Source organism: Apaloderma vittatum, unplaced genomic scaffold (genome assembly GCF_000703405.1).
Source record: "Apaloderma vittatum isolate BGI_N311 unplaced genomic scaffold, ASM70340v1 scaffold29931, whole genome shotgun sequence".
NCBI classification, from domain to species: domain Eukaryota; kingdom Metazoa; phylum Chordata; class Aves; order Trogoniformes; family Trogonidae; genus Apaloderma; species Apaloderma vittatum.
Window position 1 is genome coordinate 7,113 of NW_009697818.1, and position 17,782 is coordinate 24,894.

Here is a 17,782-nt window from a genome sequence, read left to right on the forward strand (position 1 = left end):
ACGTGGTTTTACGGATTTTGTTAAATTACTGAGTGGGGGATGAGGCTGTCGTCTGCCATTCTTGGAGCATTAGAAATCTGTGTTTTGTTTTATAACAGTCTTTTCCACTCCGTGAATTTTGTAAATGGGCATGATTTATCTTTATCTAAAGTTTAAAAACTATTTGGAGTGAACGTCCAATATGAGATTTAACTGAAATGGAAATTACCTTTTTTTAAAGCCTATGCATATAATATCTCTGTATAGAATATCGTAATTAATTATTTGTGGGTTTGTAAAACGAAGGAAAAGTACGATCCACCTGATCCACGGAGGATGTACACAATTATGTCCTCAGAGGAAGCAGCTAACGGAAAGAAATCACACTGGGCAGAGTTGGAAATAAGTGGTAAGGAACTGAGGAACAGTCCTGAGTTAGGAACTCCTTGCAAGTTAAGAGTTGCTTGTGTAGTGTGGCCTGGATAACAAATCTGGAGTGGAGACTCAGTCTGGGGGTGTCAAGGGAAGAGTTTGGGCTGGAACAACCTCGGGAGCTGTAGGTAGGTGGGGAATCCTAACATGTAGGAAAGTTGGGAAGATAAGGATGCGAGCTCTTTGTGGTTTAAGAAGATGGGGTGGATGAGAGCGTGGATTTAAGATCTAATTTGTCAGAGAAGAGGGTGAAGTTGGGGTTGATGTGTAGACATATGCTGTCACTTTAAGTAATGTAAGAGTAACATTGCATTAGTCCATGGCAGTATAGTTTCTGTAGAAACAGAAGGTTTTGGTTCAAAAACAGTTGTAAGTCTTTGCTCGGCTCTTTAGATTTAAAAAAAAAAAAAAAAATTACAAAGATCCTCCGAGAGGCTAGCTTTGAGATAGTTTGACATTTGCATCTTGTCTGAAAATAAGATAATGCTCTGAATTCATAGATTTGAATTCCAGCTGGTGTGGGACACCATCCTCTCTAGTGGAGTAGATTCTGGTTTTGCTACATAAAGTATGTTTACAAGAAGACTCAAGCAGGCATTTAAAGAATTTTAAAATTATTTTGTCATGTTGTAAATTTAGGCTGAGATTTTGCTTAAACAGAGAAGTTCTTTAATAGACTGCAGAAATTGCTATGTGGTATTTCTAAATGACTGTTCAATAGAAGGGAGAAAACAAATAGAGTTCTTGGAATTGTGCAGAGTCTTTCCAGCCAAATCGTTGAATCTGTGTCTTGCTTCAAGTGCCACGTGCCGTAACATGTGAGTAGCGTTCTTTACTTGAAGGTTACAGATGCAGAAGCCTAGTTAAGTGCTGCTTCAGGAGTCAGCATTATGTATCAGCATTAGGCTTGGATATCCACTTGGACATCTGCTGCCTCTGCCTAGGAAATGCATTAAGTGATAGCTCTTGCCTTTCCTGCCTGGTAATCTTGCTATCGACTGATTCCAGCCAAGAGAGCTGCAGGTAGCGAAGAGGATGGATCAGGGATGTTGATTGGGAATCCTGTCAGCTGCCAGGGTTTCTTTGATCACAGTCACCTGTTTGCATTGGGAGGGAGGAAGAGCTGTTAATTCAGCTTTAAAAATGCAAAGAGCTATTGATTGGTATTTAAAACCTCTCAGAAGATTTCTGAATGAGCATTACAGTAGCACAAATCCTCTAAGAATTGTATGCGTTTGCCTTGCGAAATAAAATGTGACAGTGTTTTTATTTTATTAACTTTCACACAGTCTTTTCCTTGAAAAAATATTTGGTCATATAATACAGAAAGCCACAAATATTTTAACTGCTCTCATGTAAATCACCGAGCTTTTTCACTGCGGGCTTTTTTTTTTTTTATGTCACTCACTTTCTCATGGCTCACTGGAAATGATACCTCTATTAAACCTTTTGTTACCAGGGTCTGAGTCGCAGATATGTGTGTACCACTGTAGCTTTCCCAAGGCACTAAATGTGACTTCTTTCTTTTGAAGAAAATAATTTAAGGAAAGTAATTATAAAGTATGCACGTTAGTATAATTTTAACCAGACCGTTCTTAATATTGGTGAGTGACGGTGAGGTTTTTCAAGGCTCTCACAAGTAACTTTTTGCCTTGGACAAATGGTGTTGGCACTCTTCTTTAATGCAGTTGGTACAGTGAGATGACTTCTGCAAATGATCCACTCCTGGGGGGGGGAAGTCTTGGAGAGAAGAAATGTTTTGGGGCCTTCTGATATCTCACATTCGTTGCATGCAGTAGTGTAAAAATCTTGATTCTGTCACACAAATCCATATTTCCACCCTTCAGTTTATATAAAAATCATACAGGTTTTTTTTTTTTAAATATCTGGCAATAGTTTATGCAGCTTTTAGTTGAATGCCAGATGGAAATCCATGTTCTCAACTAAGCATCTTAGTCACCCTAAATATAGTGCTTCTATCTGTTCTTGGCTGGATTAATGCCATAGAATAAAGATTTTTGGTTTGAAAGATTTTGCGGAGGAATAAGGGGCAAACTGAAGAATCATCTTTCATCTCAAACAAACTATAACTGGAAAAAATCTGTTTCTTACACCTCTTTTAGTTACTGAATTCATGGTCCGTTAGTAAATATGTCTTGTTTTGTATGGAACATAAGACAGATGTTTAAGGTTGAAGTATGGATTGGAAAAAAGGTATTACTCATCCCTGGCAAGACCTTACATTCTCTTATGTATTGTTCAATTTTTTTTATCTGTAGGGTTGGTGATTAATGGAATCTTCATTGAATAAAATAATAAAAGAACACAACAAAAGCCAAATAAATCTCCCCTGGAAGGCCCCCACCCCATACGTAGTTACAAAATGTGTATTTATTGTTAAACCTGTGTTATTTTAAACGTTCTGTTTTCTTTTCTACCTTCCTTCCACAGGGAAAGTGAGAAGCTTAAGTTCATCGTTGTGGACACTGACCCATTTGACAGCTTTGCATCTCAGTGACAATTCCTTATCCCGTATTCCTTCAGACATTGCCAAGCTTCACAATCTGGTATATCTGGACCTGTCCTCTAATAAAATTCGCAGTTTACCAGCAGAGCTCGGAAACATGGTGTCACTCAGGTATGGAAATGTGAACAGGAGTTAAAATTGTTCTCTTACTGTCTTTGTAGCAACAGTTTAAATTGCAGCATGATTTTTGCATTCTAGTAAAGGAAGAACACAAGTAAATTCCTTCTTTCTCACTTCTTTTTATCTGTCTCCCTGAGTACTCGGTATGGTCTGTGCAGCTGTAGCAATGCTGGCTTTTCTGTGATCTCCTGTTCTGCTGGATGACAGCACGGAACGAGCTTCAGAAGTGCTTGGTTTGATGGCACTCACCCATTTCATATTTTTCTAAGTCAGGTTTCCTCTTGTACGCATCAATTTCCAGACTTCGTGGCGTTTTTCTCTTAAGAAATACTGATGTGCCAAAAATTGTTTTAAGTCATAGTATGGCAGGGAAAAGGTTGGATAGAACATTCATAATCCTACTGACTACTGGTTTTTTCATCTTTAGCCATTAGTATCACTAACTATTATTCTGTGTGTTTTATAACAACTGCAACTTGTCGAATATCATCGCCTTCCTACGTTTGCTGTCGTGTAACTGCTTTCCTATGCAAACTGGGGAGGAGAAATAAGTCTTCTAACTGCACATTTTTCTTCCTCAATTTTACAGTACCAAGATGTGCAAAGTTTGTGTGGAATGATCCCCTTTTTTGGAAGTGAAACAGGAATAGTGATGTCTCTTTAGGTTATAATTCAGGCTGTAGCATTTCATTTTGTAAAAGCAGTTATGTAAATATATAAATGATTTATAAAAGAGTAAGTATTTACAGACAGCATTCTTTTACTCTTGACCCAAAGGACATGAGCTGTATCTTAGATTTATTAGACAATTACCAGTAGCTGCCTTCAGTTAAGACATTTATGGACAGCTTTCTCGAATCCAGAAAATACTGAGTCTAAAAGTAACAAGAATGTTTTTGGAAGTGAAGAAGACAGCAGAGAAATGGACTTGCCAGCACGGCTCTAATGAAACTAGGAGCAAAGCAAGTTTGCACAGAGAAATATCAGTCGTTGCGTTTTCTTCTTTAGAAAAGTTCACTCTGTTGGGGAGGATTAAACTAGCTGATTAAATTGGTACTAAAAGCTCAAATTCCAAAGCAGTTAAAAGTCTCTACCTTGGAGGCTGAGCAAAGGCACCCTGCTTTTTAGAGCATAATTGGCAGCTCAGTTCTGTAGTGTGTTGCATAGTTGTTTTGAGCTGTGAAGCAGTCTGTTCTAAAGAAAGCTTTGGATTACTATTTCAATTAAAAGCAGTTATTAGCAACAGATTTCTTCCCTCCTTTATCCGTAGGTATTACGAGCTAGCAAGGGCTGGAATATTCTCAAATTAATCTTTATACTTCTTTAGCATCCTTTTGTTTTCATCAGTCTTCTTCTTTTGAAAATATTGCCCTAAATGTAATACTTAGGACACAGGATCAGCTCAGCACTGTATAGTCATGAGTAATGTCAAAAGATACTGTGCCTTCTTCTCAGCACTTGTCCCAGTTTGTTCTGGATGATTCTATGAAGCTTCAGCTCTTCTAAGTCTCTTCTGAGTGGAGAAGGATAAATCTTGTGAATGTGTAGCTGAGGTCTAGGATCGCACTAGTTTTCTATTTATGACCAAAATATAACGCTTGAACCCAGATCTCTAGATGTGAAAAGCTCTCTCTATCCTCAGTAATTGCAGCTGATCCATGATTTCTTTTCACTGGGGTGAAAATGAAGAAAAACCCATAAGCGCATCCCATGTGATAGCTCTCTGCGGATCTTGACTGTGCTGGAGTTTTATGTTTCAGGCTGGCTTTTTCTGCAGACTGTTCAAACTAGCAGTAATTCAACACAGGGCACTGCTGATATCCTGAGCCACGGAAATCATTTGTGCTCTCACGCTTGAGAATTGATAACAGGTCTTCCAGCTCCCATGTCTGGAGCTCTGGGTTTGGTCCCTACAGCAAAGCTCACCTAAGGCTCCTTGCATCTCCCTTTCTACTGCAGGAACTTGAAGAAAGAGCTGTCAGAGCAGTAAGATTTCTGATCTTTACGGAAAGAGAAGAAAAATAAACACTGTCACATGTTATCTTGGAAAGCTCAGCTATAAAACAGATGCTTTTGATATGCTTGAAAGAACTGATGGGATTTGCTGTGATCCCCTTTGCTGTGTGGAGGGGGTAGGTTCTGTGGAGACAAGAATCATTAGAGAAAATAATTCTTTCATCCAAGAGAGAAAGTGTAATGATATCTGCTCCTGTGCCATTCTTCCAATTTGATGTTTTTCATCTAGAAGAATTCCGTGTAAATTTTTGTTTTAATTCACACATAACTTTTTTTTGTTTTGAACTTCAGCAGAGCTTTGAAAAACTCTTAAGTGGGAAAAGCAGCTTCCTGAAGAATAGTAGTAGCTATATAATGTCATACAGAATATTATCCCTAAAAATAATAGCGTTTTAAATCTTAAACGTCTATGGAAGTGCTGAGAAACCTTCCAGTTAGCTATAGGTGTGCTCTAGTCTGACAGTCAGTGGCGTAATGACTTGACATTTCTAGATAACGAGTGAAATAACAAAGCAAGCCCTATATTGTATCTTCTTGCACACCCTGGAGCCTCTCTAAAACAAGCTGCTTGACTTTTGCCAAGGTTTCTAAATACTCGGTGAACTGGAGAGAATTTCTCAGGAGCTCCTTGTTAGGGAGGGATGAGGCAGAGTTTACTTTTGAAATCAAGGCTAGGAGAGGAGTTGGGTCTCTGCGTCACGTGCTGTCTTGTAGAAATCTAAGCCAGCTAAGGTAAGTCTTGGCATCCAGGTTTCCTTTTTTCTTTTCTTCTTTCCTTTTTCCGTTTTTATTGTTGCCCCACAATACTTTTCACATCTCTAGGCACTAAGTTGTAAATACTTTGAAGTAGCAACTTTGTATTGTATATGGTGAGGAAAGTCTTCACTGCTTAAATGGGAATAATAAGAATGGGAATAAGAAAGTAAAAAGCTCTTAAGTCCCTTTTCTTTGTCCACATTGGGCTGTCAGAATTCAGGACCTGAATTCCGTTCCTGTATGCATATTGGTTTTGTGAGTTAAAACAAGTTTTTGTCTTAACACTGAAATTATGGGAAAAAAACACAGCAACAAACAAACAGAAAATTACTGTTGTAAATGACTATTACCTGGTAATGTCCCTTCTCTAATCGTATTGCCATAGTTGTGAATTATTTTGTCTGTTTGTTTTCTGGGATATAATTTACCTTTATTTGGCCTTTAATCATAACCAAACTGTCTCATGGTCTGATTTGTCAGAGCTGTTATTCCTTCAGCACTTGCAGTTATTAAAGTATTTAATTATTATTAATGTTTACCAAATCTCTGACTTTTTAAGGTGAACTCACCAAGCAGCTACTTTGGTCTGTACTTCAACATAATGTGTATTTTGTCTGTGCATGTGTATGAGAGTACTGCAGGATTTTCCTAACTATTGCTGTTTAGTCTTGGAGTCTTTCAATATCCTGGTTCGTTAGTTTACTGTTCCTCTTTTACTTAAACTTCTTGTACTATACTGCTGAAGACAAATGTTGATCTGTTTCCAGCCCTATATGATTCTTGCTCTGTCTACAGGGAACTACATTTAAATAACAACCTGTTACGAGTTTTACCTTTTGAGCTGGGAAAACTGTTCCAGTTACAGACTTTGGGTCTGAAAGGTATTATTACTATTTTTTCTCGGTATCCGTGCTTGTTTAATGATACTACTTCTGAGATGTAATAGCTGTAGACTGCTAGTTCATAAAATGTGCTGAATAGCAATCCCAGACGTAGCTACTTGTTCCACAGGCATAAATATGGTTATTTAGGGGATTCTTTAAAAAAAAGAAAAAGTTCAGCAAAATGTTCCACATGTAAAGAGATTTGCTTCTCTTTCTGCAGAGGGAGCAGAAGCTTTCTGTTGCTTGCATAGGGGGTGAATACACTGCTGCTTTAGCTACGAAACTGTCTGCAGTTAACTGTAGGTATTCAACTCCAATGAAAAAGAGACTGTGCTTTGTAGTGCTGTCGGGTACTGTGCTGTTTATGCAAGCAGCAATTTAAATCTTCTTCAATTTAATTTTTTTTTCTCCAAACTGGATGGATTTGTAGCCATAAAATCGCTGACCTCAGGGGAACTCGTATCACAAAATCAGGAGCACTGAGTGATACAATACCTCTAAATGCTGTTACGTCTCAAAAGTCTGTTCTTCTCCCCCTTAAAACTGAATAATCACGATGTGCGTTGTCCCTGAAAACTTTTACAACCTGCGTTTGGCAGGTGGCACACTGCCTACTCTGCTGTGGCTGGCAAACAAACCGGGGGGGGATGCTTCACTTGCGCCGAGCAAAGCGGGCAGAGGTGGCTCCTGGGTTGGTTTGGCTTCTTCAGCTCTGCCTGGGGTTGTACTGCCCCGGCTCTTCACCACCCCTGGGTCCAACACCTGCCCTTGGGCTGGTCAGTCAGAAGACAGACGCAGGAGGGAGCGTGGTTGACTTCGTTATTCACACGTTTGGTGTTTTGGGGGCTGGAAGAGCTGAGATTTAGAAGTAGTTCATAGCAGATGCAGTATCTTCTTGCAGAGGTGCCAGCTTTTAACACCGATCTGTAAGTTCCTAATGGTTCTGTGTATTTTATTCAGTATTTCTGTAAACCTGTTTGCAGGAAATCCACTTACACAGGATATTCTGAACCTTTATCAGGAACCAGATGGGACGCGAAGGCTACTGAACTATTTGCTTGATAATTTGGCAGGTACTGCAAAAAGAAGTAAGTGATCATTCTTGAAACATTTATTTCTACTGGGAAAAGTGAATGTGATTATCACTTGTTGTATCTCTACTTTTAAATGTTCCCACAGTTTCAACAGAACAACCACCTCCAAGATCTTGGATTATGTTGCAAGAACCAGACCGTACAAGACCAACAGGTACTGTAACGCTTTAAGGATGTTTCCTTTTTTTTTTGGTTTTTTCCTTCCTTTTCTTTGTCTTTTATAAAAGCCGTTGATCTTTACTATCTACTGAAGATACTAATGCTTAAATTAACCAATTATCTGTGCAGTGCTGACCAGCCAGCTGAAGTAGTTCTATCTCAGTTGGAGCACCAACTATAAAGTAATTTCTTTTTAATTAACAGCCTCTTTGCAGGAATGGAAACTGTTGTCCATAACTAGTTAAATAGTTAAATTATAGCAGGCTTAATTGAACGGTTGTTGAAGAATAAAAAACGGAAGAACATGAGCGTGATTTCTGAAAAATGTAGAAATTTTTTTTTCTTTTAAGTAACCAATGTATCATCTTTGGCTTGCCCCTGTTCTTGCTGTTGGGATTCAGGTCGTGTTTAATTATTTACTTTTGGGGGGTTTTTTTGCATAAATTGTCAAAAATATAGCCTTTTCTATTTACTTGCACACCAAAATTCTTAGTATGTTTCTCAATCCTACCTGTAGATCTGGTACAGCTTGAGGTGGTAATAATTAAGGTAGATTTAAAATTATTTAAAGAGTTTGCAAACATTTGTATAGCTAGCAAGTATAAGCATTTAAATACATTGACCTTGTTTTGGGCTTTTCACAGGAGAGCTCCGCTTAGCACAAAGTCTGCATTAAGCATGTAAAGAGCAGGTTTTGTTTTCTAATAAAATGCTAGCAGAGAGCTGCCCTAAGTCCAAACTTGTAATTTGTCTTCCTAAAAGAGCTAATATTTATTTCTTTTTAGTATAGATACACGTGCTGAGTCTTAGTTGAAGCAAATGAAGTGTGAATTGGTGAATTTGCAGCAGACAAAAGTGAAGAACGTAATAGTATTTTTTTTAACCAAAATATGTATCAACTTGTAAGTAAAATTTTTCTTCTGCAGCCTTGTTCTCTGTCATGTGTTACAACGTACTGTGTGATAAATATGCTACCCGGCAGCTGTATGGCTATTGTCCATCTTGGGCATTGAACTGGGAATACAGAAAAAAAGCCATCATGCAGGAAATCCTGAGCTGCAATGCTGACATCATAAGTCTTCAGGTAAAAGATACACTATGATTTCTTTTCCTTTTCTATTCCCATGTGCTGGTTTCTCTATATTGAATGTATTTACCCTAAATGGTCTGTTTCCCAAACCTTCTGAAAACAAAAGTTTAAAAAAAAAAAGAAGCGATGTTGAGGACATTATTTGTTGCTTGACATCAAAAGAATGCTTTTCAGCCCACACGGCTGGAATGGGAACCAGCAGCTGCTGATCAAAGGCACCGACGTGGGGGTGTCTTTGTGCCTGCCCGTGTATGTGGGGCTATAACTGACACATTTTCAAATAAAAGGCTTGAGATAATCACAACTCTGGGGATTACAGAAATTTGGTTATATTTTCTTAAAGCAGGAATATTGCTCTCAAATTTGCATTCTCCAATTACTTAATTCTTACAATTATTTTCTCCCTTAAATCTAATTTGAAAGTGATTTGCGCTTCTGAAGAGTGTAAATAATATCAGTCTTCTGTATTTTGCGAATAGTACGTTCATGCTGTGCTGTCTTACACCTTTATAGGAGGTTGAAACGGAACAGTACTACAGCTTTTTCCTGGTAGAATTGAAAGAACGTGGCTACAATGGGTTCTTCAGTCCAAAATCTAGAGCTAGAACAATGTCAGAACAGGAAAGAAAACATGTTGATGGTTGTGCAATATTTTTCAAAACAGAAAAGTAAGTGATGTGTTTTGCAAAGCCTTCTGTTGTGTATTGCTCTTTATGTAGCCATTTGGTGTTTCTTGCAAAAAGCATTCTGATTGTTAGAAAGAGTGATCTGAACAAGAGAAATCATTCTGTCCGTAACTAGACAGAGAAGCTTTCAATTTGAAGTTTAGCTCAAGTTGAAATGTTGGTCTGTTAGAGCTGTGCAGGGCAGGGGTTCACTAAATTACACTTCAGTTGTTGAGTGTACGTCTGTCCCAACCATTAGGTGTTAATAACAAAAAATGAAGCAAATGTCTTTACTTGCTTGCTTTTTTGAGTGAAGCAATTGAAAATCCCCAAAACTGCTGAAATAAGACCTCAGATAACGTTGACTTTTTGATACGTTAGCCTTCTGATAAAGCAAAAGGCAAAGCGTGTAATATCACAACTCACTTCTGAGAGGAAAACCATTATTTTAGAGCTGCAGTACTTACTGACTGTGTCATATTGTACAACTGGTTTGGGTATGAGGGTGAGAACTTCCCTTCCTCCCCCTGCTTGTATTCCTTTGTGGCTCCAGATAAACTTAGGTGATGGTTTTGATACCTTTTGACTTAGAAAAATTATTTATTCCTTCTTTATTAAACCTGCATCTTTGAAATAGAAACTGGTGCAGAATTAGAAGCACACTCCTCTTCTGTAGTGTCTCTCTCTCCGTCCCTAATGTTTTAATTGAAACCAAGGTAGTATAAAATATATAAAAATTGCTAGGAAAACTATATCCTTTGATTTCAGATTAGTATTTTACGTTGAGATTTTCACATCATAAATGTGTCTGAGCTTTAATTAAAAGGTGAATTATCTGTAACATTTCCTTTTGTATCTGACTGCTGAAAAAAAAAATTCTGTGATGTTTCCCTTTCAGATTTACTTTGGTTCAAAAACACACCGTTGAGTTCAATCAACTAGCTATGGCAAACTCGGAGGGTTCAGAAGCGATGCTGAACAGAGTTATGACAAAAGATAACATCGGAGTTGCCGTGTTGTTAGAACTGCGAAAGGAATTGATAGAAATGTCTTGTAAGTCCTGTTTAGTTTATTTTTTAATAGATTGTATTTTGTAAATGAAAAAAAAAATTACTTTTTGTTACAGTAAAGCAGACTTTGTACATGATATGCGCAGACAAATTTGTTTGCAAAAAGGATTTGGGGAAACATCACATTGATTAAATAATGAAGATTTTTTTTCTTCCAACTTAGACCTTTTTGCTTAGAAAATACAAAGACTTGAATTTGAATGATTTTTGCTTGAAGTTATGTACAGGTATCAAAGAATCAGTTGGTGTTAGCCGTGTGCTTCTGGGTCATGTATATGCATCATTTTAGCTTGTTATTTTCTTCACTGTTATACAATGTCTTTGTTCTGCCCTGTCATTCCTAATTTTGAAAATGTAAGTTGGCTTTATAAGTATCACAGTGGGTACCTACTCAACCTGTGTTCTGTTTATCCAAATGATATTTTATTAATTCAGAATCTAACAAATAAGCCTTTTAAGAAGCACTTCTAGCAAGAGAGGTAACTTATAATGTGGATGACTTAAAATTCAGAGCTCATTGCCTAATAAAATATGAGCAGTGCCTGTTTACTATCACAACCTGAGGGAAGCTGTTGTGATTTTTTAGAATGACACTATTTCCCTGTAATTAAGATTATCTATTATTTATGTTAATTCACAATATTCTTAGATCCATAAGCATTACCTGTAACAAGATGGTCTGTTAATGATCTTGAATGTGAAACACAGTTATTCCTAACGCTTTCTATCAACTAAAACAGTTAATAGATGTAAGAGGAGTTGTATGACCCTCTTAAATAATATTAACACTCTTTAGGTTATACTGGTATTTTATTTCTTTCCTCCCCTCAAACATCTTGTTTAAAATGCAGTAATAGTTTTCTGTTGTTGACCATGTAAGGTAAATAACTGATTTTAAATTTTAGCTGGAAAGCCACATCTTGGGATGGAAAAACAGCTAGTTCTTGTAGCTAATGCACATATGCATTGGGACCCAGATTATTCTGATGTGAAGCTGGTTCAGACTATGATGTTCCTGTCCGAGGTAAAGAACATTATTGATAAAGCTTCTCGTAGTCTCAAACCTGGTGTTTCGGGAGAACTTGGAACCATTCCACTTGTACTGTGTGCAGATCTCAATTCTCTACCAGACTCTGGTAAGAGTTCTATTTATTATTTTTTTTGACTGTTTCAAGTATGTAGCAATTTAAATTTTAAGGTCTCACTTTAAAAAAGGAGTTTTCAACTTAGAGAATATGTTTTTTTGATTCCATAAGCTCTAAAGGTACTAAGAAAATAGAAACAAGAGATAAAAACCAGGACTGTTTCTTTTCTGAGTGGCCTTATTGCCTATGCAGTGGTATAGCTGTGTCTGATCTTTCAGAAGCATTTTCGTTGTTATCTTACAATGCAGGAATGGAAAGGGAGAAAATATCTTCCAAGAATATCTGGAAACATGAGTATGTTGCTGATAATTGGCTTTTCTTAGTTTTAAGTGTGAAAAGTTCAGTTCTTCTCTCTAAAGTTGCCAGTGTACAATCATTTTATGCAGCTTCAATGTCTTAGGACTTCTAAAATTCAGTACATACCCCACCAGAAAGGGATTCTTCTGGTCTTTTTTGACTTTTTGGCAATATAAAGTGCAAGAAAGGAACGAGTGCAGTGATCGCTGCCTTGGCTGTTGGAGGTACCCAGCGGAAGGGCTGAACTCAAAAGCCAGCCATCCTTTTTCTTGCTACTTGTTGAATATAATCTGTCTGTTCCTGGTCCCCCTTCCTTCTGGCCTCTGCCTGGCAACTCTTTACATCGGTTAGTGTTGATAGGAGCAGTTACTGCTCAGTGGTGCTGGAAATCTGATTGGTTTTGGTCCCAGGGAGGCAGCTATTGCCAGTGCCTGCTGCAACAGCCAGTTTGTGTGTCCAGTTGTGACTTCAGAACAACTTGCTGCTTGTTTTACCTTCCAGAAATTTTTACACAGGTATTCTGAAATTGAGGCATGATCATTGTTTTCCAAGACGCAAATCTTGTCAATTTGGATTTGCAGCCTCTTTAAAGTTGGCTTTATATGAAGTAGCATTACAAAAGTTGGCTTTTTTTAGGAGCTTTTTAGCTGAAGAACGTTGAAAGCCAGGACTTGAACATAGAGACAAAGGGGGGGGGAAGCTGACAACCTATCGTCTATAGAATTGTTCTTCCATTTTTTTTCATCTTTTCACCAGTCTGTTGCTTACTAACTTTCTCAGTTTTTCTGAACAAAGCATGTCTCTTTGTTCCAGGTGACATTTGCTCTTGATGTACCTATACATTGTCTTTAAAAGAGCTCCTGCTGGCTGTCTTGTATATGTGTTAAGGTTTTACTGCTTAGATAAGGCATTTGACTTGAAGTACCTACATAATTCTTATTTAGAGAATACTTGTTAATACCTTGCGTGCTTATGTCTCTCCCAATAGGTGTTGTTGAGTACTTGAGCACTGGCGGAGTGGAAACAAACCACAAAGATTTTAAGGAACTGAGATACAATGAAAGTCTTACTAACTTCAGCTGTAATGGAAAAAATGGAACAACAAATGGAAGAATTACACATGGTTTCAAGTTGAAGAGTGCCTATGAGAATGGTCTAATGCCTTATACAAATTATACGTTTGACTTCAAGGTGAGGATTTGGCTGATACTTTGCAAAAGTTTCCCATGTTGAAGTTTAATGGAAGTCGTTTAACAAAGAAGTTAATCCATTTGGGTAGCTCACAGTAAATTCACCAAGTTTATATTTAAAACATAGCAAACTGGAGTGTCCGACACTCCAGTCTCCTAGAAACCAAATTTTCCTTTCTTTTGCCAATAACTTGTAATAGATTGACAGGAGTTGGAGTGCTGATAACCTCCCCTGTAAACAGGAAGGTTTTGTATTTTAATACTGCAAGCTGAATGAAATAGTGCAACAAGGACACCTAAGCTGTCAACTGCAAGGAAATAATCCATGTTGCTACTGGAAAACTCTCAGCGCTCTGCTGCCCAGGGGAAACAGTGGTGTCTCCTTTCCTCTTCAAAATCAGATAAATGTGATTTGAGGCTCTGTAAGACGTTGGAAATTACATCGGACAGAAGCGTAGCAGAATTGATACGGGCTGGACTTTGGTTTTCTTACTCTCTAGAGCAGCCCATGGGTTATAGGCAGTAGAAGTTTCCTAAGTTGGTGATGTGCTGTAGAGAGGGAATGGCAGCATTCCACCTGTAATACCAAGCTCACCTCTCGTTTGGAAGAATAACCTGAGTCAGGAATATACACTAACGATCATTTCATTTCTCCTCTCCTTTTAGGGTATTATTGACTACATCTTCTACTCTAAACCTCAGCTAAACATACTTGGCATTCTTGGACCTTTGGATCATCATTGGTTAATAGAGAACAATATAAGTGGTTGTCCACATCCACTCATCCCTTCTGACCACTTCTCACTTTTTGCACAACTGGAGCTTTTGCTGCCTTTCCTGCCTCCTGTAAACGGAATCCATCTCCCTGGCAGGAGGTAGTCAAGTACATTTTAGAGGGCAACCTCAATCTAACTTGTACAATTGTAAAATCTGAATATAGAGGAGTGAGGTATGGCCAACAGGGATATTTTTTTTTTCTTAATAATCTTAATCTTAAATCTAATTATTTGCTAAAGACATAGTAAAAGCCAGGTGCTATCAACAGACACAATTCTGAGCCCAATATACTTTGTATACTGTTGGACAGCGATTGGTGCGTTTGCGCCTTTCTTTAATACGTTACAATTAACCTTCCTGTTTCTTTTATCCAACGTGACATTTTCATGCCTTGAAATAGGGAATTGTTATACAGTATATTCTCTTTGCACAGTTATCTGTAGCACTACTTTTTTGAGGCCAGTAGGAACATCCACAGAACATTCTTCCGTACTTCACTCCCTCCTTTTTCAGACTTGTTTGTAAAATATAGACTTTGAATTTAGCCTTTATTGATTGTATATGAACAACAGAAAACCTGATTTATGAGATTTTGTACTTTAAAAAAAAAAAAAGAAAAATCAGATTTGGAAAATGATTGTATTGTAAACTAAGGCTAAATTTTTATCTGTTTTCATGTGTTATAAAGGCCAGCTTGTAAAAGAGGTTGTCACAGGTTTTCTCTGCTAATGATTTGCACTGTTAGGGTTTCGTTTAGCCCTTTTGTACTACTTTTTATGTTCAACTGAGAACGTTGCTTTTAAAATCGAAACCTACAAAATCTTAATACCTTACAGAGATAACTAAATACATTCTGTCTTTTTCCAATTTAAAAATTAAAAAGAGAAAAGCATGGAGTTCTCGCAGGACAGATAAGCTAAGCAGTGAGTATAAGTAGACCTGTATGGATTGAGAGTTATTGCTGATGTGTATACACTCAGATATTTTTCTCATCTCTAACTTTTGAAGTACAGTTTAGGGATACTTGTGTACAGCTTCTTCGTTTCTGTTTTCGATACGTGTTCTATCTCCACTGTGCCTGCTTAAATTTGTTCTCAACTAGCACTGCCTGTGCATGCAGAGAGATCCTGTGCATCCTCTTTTATTTTTTTAAATAATGTTAACACTTGTGAAAATTTTATGAAGATACTTTTGTATAAGCTGTGGCATCTCTTTTTTCCTTTGTGAAGCATTGAATATCACACTTTTGGAACATGTTCAGGTTATGGGTACACAGTTTCTAGCTTCTAATACCCATGCACTGCTTCTTTCAGTGTCATTGCACAGTGCTGTTTTTCCCACTAAGAATTACTCTCTTGTGAATTCTCTTTCCTTTAAGTGTGTTCCTCAGTTTCAAAAAGTATAATTCCTTGAAGAAAAAAAACAACCTGACCCTGCATTTTCTATTGATGAAGCAGTGTAAAATAAATGCATTTTCAATACAGGTCCCAAAGACAATTCTTCAGATCATTTTTTTTTAAAAGTGACCAAGTCTTATTTTAAAGTGTCAAGCAAATCTGAAGTTATAGTGTACCCTCAGTGCCATTTGTGTCACGAAGCCAAGTATATAACAGCTTACAAATTTAACTTGTCTATTTGTATCCTAAAAGGGAGAATTTATCATCTCCTTAAACTAATACAGCTTGAATAATCAATGTAAAAAATAAGAAAATTAAATTTAAAAAATGGAGATAGAGAGCTTGGTCTTAAACAGCTTTTGTTTCAGCTGCGGGCAGGGAAGCAAAAGGACACTGAGCATTAAGAGAAAACTTTCTAAATATTGTGAATTTTTATATATAAGAGAGTGGATTGGTAATAATGATTCAAAATTTTATTGAGAAGTAGTCAGCACATAAGTGTGCTCAAACCGTTCTGTTTTAAACGGAAAGTGAAAATTACAAACAGTTCAGATCTGTAAAATGTGCGTTTTAAAAATTTCAATAGGAGAAATTTTGATCTTGAATCCTTGTCTGGGACCTGATCTCTTGGGGTTATTTTGGTTTTGGTTTTAGTTGTGAAAACACCAAACATGTCCACTTTATAATCAGTACATTGAAATGCTGGTAGTATTGCTGTAGTAGACTTAATGCGTAGTGTTATTTTTTTTCTGTTTGTTTTTTGGGGTTTTTTTGTAAAGTGTGAATAAAAGGTGTTTTACTCCTGTTTCCTTAACGATGTCTTGGTAATGTACATCATGACAGTTTCCAGTGAGGACGAGCCAATTCAGCTTGTCAAAATGAGCAAACTATTTTTTTCTTTTCTGATGATCTGGATTGTATAATGAGTCCAGAAAGCTTTACGGAAGGGGAAGGGAAGCACTTACTCATTTTGTATTTCTTAGAGGGGGATAATTTACTTTAATAGATGCTGGAGCTTGAGTGCACTTGTTAGATTCTAAAGGTTTGAGCTTTATCCAATACATGTTCTCCTGTACTGCTTGGGTTTAAAAAAAAAAAAAGTATTTGAATTTATGACAGCATGTTAAAATACAGCCCCTCGTGCTTTTGGAGACTCAACCGTTCCTGCTTAGTCACCTTGCAGTCCAAGGGTCCTTCTAAATAACTGTTTCCTCCAGCTTTTATATTAGTGCATCAGGTCCCAGTCAAAAACCCACTGAATACATTGAAGACACTCCTTTGACTTCACTGGGTTTTAACTGGACTGCAGCTATGACTTTTGGGGGCTGAAGGAAGAAGAAATATTTTGAATATAGGGAGAGACCAGATGGCACCAAAACTGAGCTGAGAGAAACTTTTGTCACCCTTTCAAAGAAAACATACTCCTGTGTCAAACAAATCTAACTCAGAAGTCTCAATTTCCAGCTATAACATAGAATAAGGCAATAAACCGTGTCTTCACAAAATCAAAATGTTTGCTTCATAGTTTTTGACATGAAATGGTTATCTGCAATATTTTTATTCGAGGTGGTTTTGGGTGTTGCCATAATGTACCTTCAGTGTTCTTGGTGTAAAAGCACATATAGCAAAAGTCACAGAACATCCTTGGGGTTGAAAGGATTTTTTTTTAGTTTAGACCAGACTTTTTTCCACTTAAAGTACAGTCAGCCATATCCTGTCTAGTTTTATTTACATTTACCAAGAATTCTGGGTGTCAAAATGTAAATTAAAATACACCTTTAACTAAAAGAATTGATTAGAGTACAAGACTAATACCACAAGTTACTGCTTTTAACATAACACGAATAGAGGGGGAAAGAGCATATAATAAGTTGGTGCATGTTGTAATCATTTTGTCCTTTTAGCAGCTTTAAACAAAAAAGTAAATTTGGCCAGCATTTCACAAAAATGACTTTAAGAACATTGCACGTATGCATCTTTGTAACTTTAGCAAATCTCTCAAGTTGATTGTTTTGGGGGGTTTTATGAGCAGACTTAGAAAATAGCTTATGGTTCGCTTTTTCAACCACACAAAACCTGTATGAAAGACAAAATAATTACAACACCATTGGGGGAGGGGGTAAAAGAAGACTAATTACACTGTAAAACTTCAAAAAAATTTCAGTTAACCGCTTAAGTAGCAAG

At 37.2% G+C, this 17,782-nt stretch overlaps 1 protein-coding gene across 1 annotated transcript; it reads left to right on the plus strand.

The window, feature by feature from the left end:
• Nucleotides 1-286: 286 nt before the first annotated feature.
• On the plus strand, nucleotides 287-16,394 carry CNOT6 (CCR4-NOT transcription complex, subunit 6). Its single transcript, XM_009877783.1, has 11 exons — nucleotides 287-388; nucleotides 2,863-3,049; nucleotides 6,626-6,711; nucleotides 7,698-7,802; nucleotides 7,894-7,962; nucleotides 8,894-9,051; nucleotides 9,571-9,725; nucleotides 10,621-10,775; nucleotides 11,698-11,928; nucleotides 13,223-13,425; nucleotides 14,091-16,394. The coding sequence occupies exons 1-11, from the start codon at nucleotides 316-318 to the stop codon at nucleotides 14,301-14,303; spliced, it is 1,635 nt and encodes a 544-aa protein (XP_009876085.1). The 5' UTR covers nucleotides 287-315; the 3' UTR covers nucleotides 14,304-16,394.
• Nucleotides 16,395-17,782: the final 1,388 nt, after the last annotated feature.

Bases quoted from the DNA above. Each gene is read 5' to 3' on its own strand.
- CNOT6 (XM_009877783.1), top strand. From the start codon at position 316: ATGTACACAATTATGTCCTCAGAGGAAGCAGCTAACGGAAAGAAATCA. The intron at 9,052-9,570 runs GTAAAAGATACA...ACACCTTTATAG, and splicing joins CTGACATCATAAGTCTTCAG to GAGGTTGAAACGGAACAGTA. The intron at 9,726-10,620 runs GTAAGTGATGTG...TTTCCCTTTCAG, and splicing joins ATATTTTTCAAAACAGAAAA to ATTTACTTTGGTTCAAAAAC.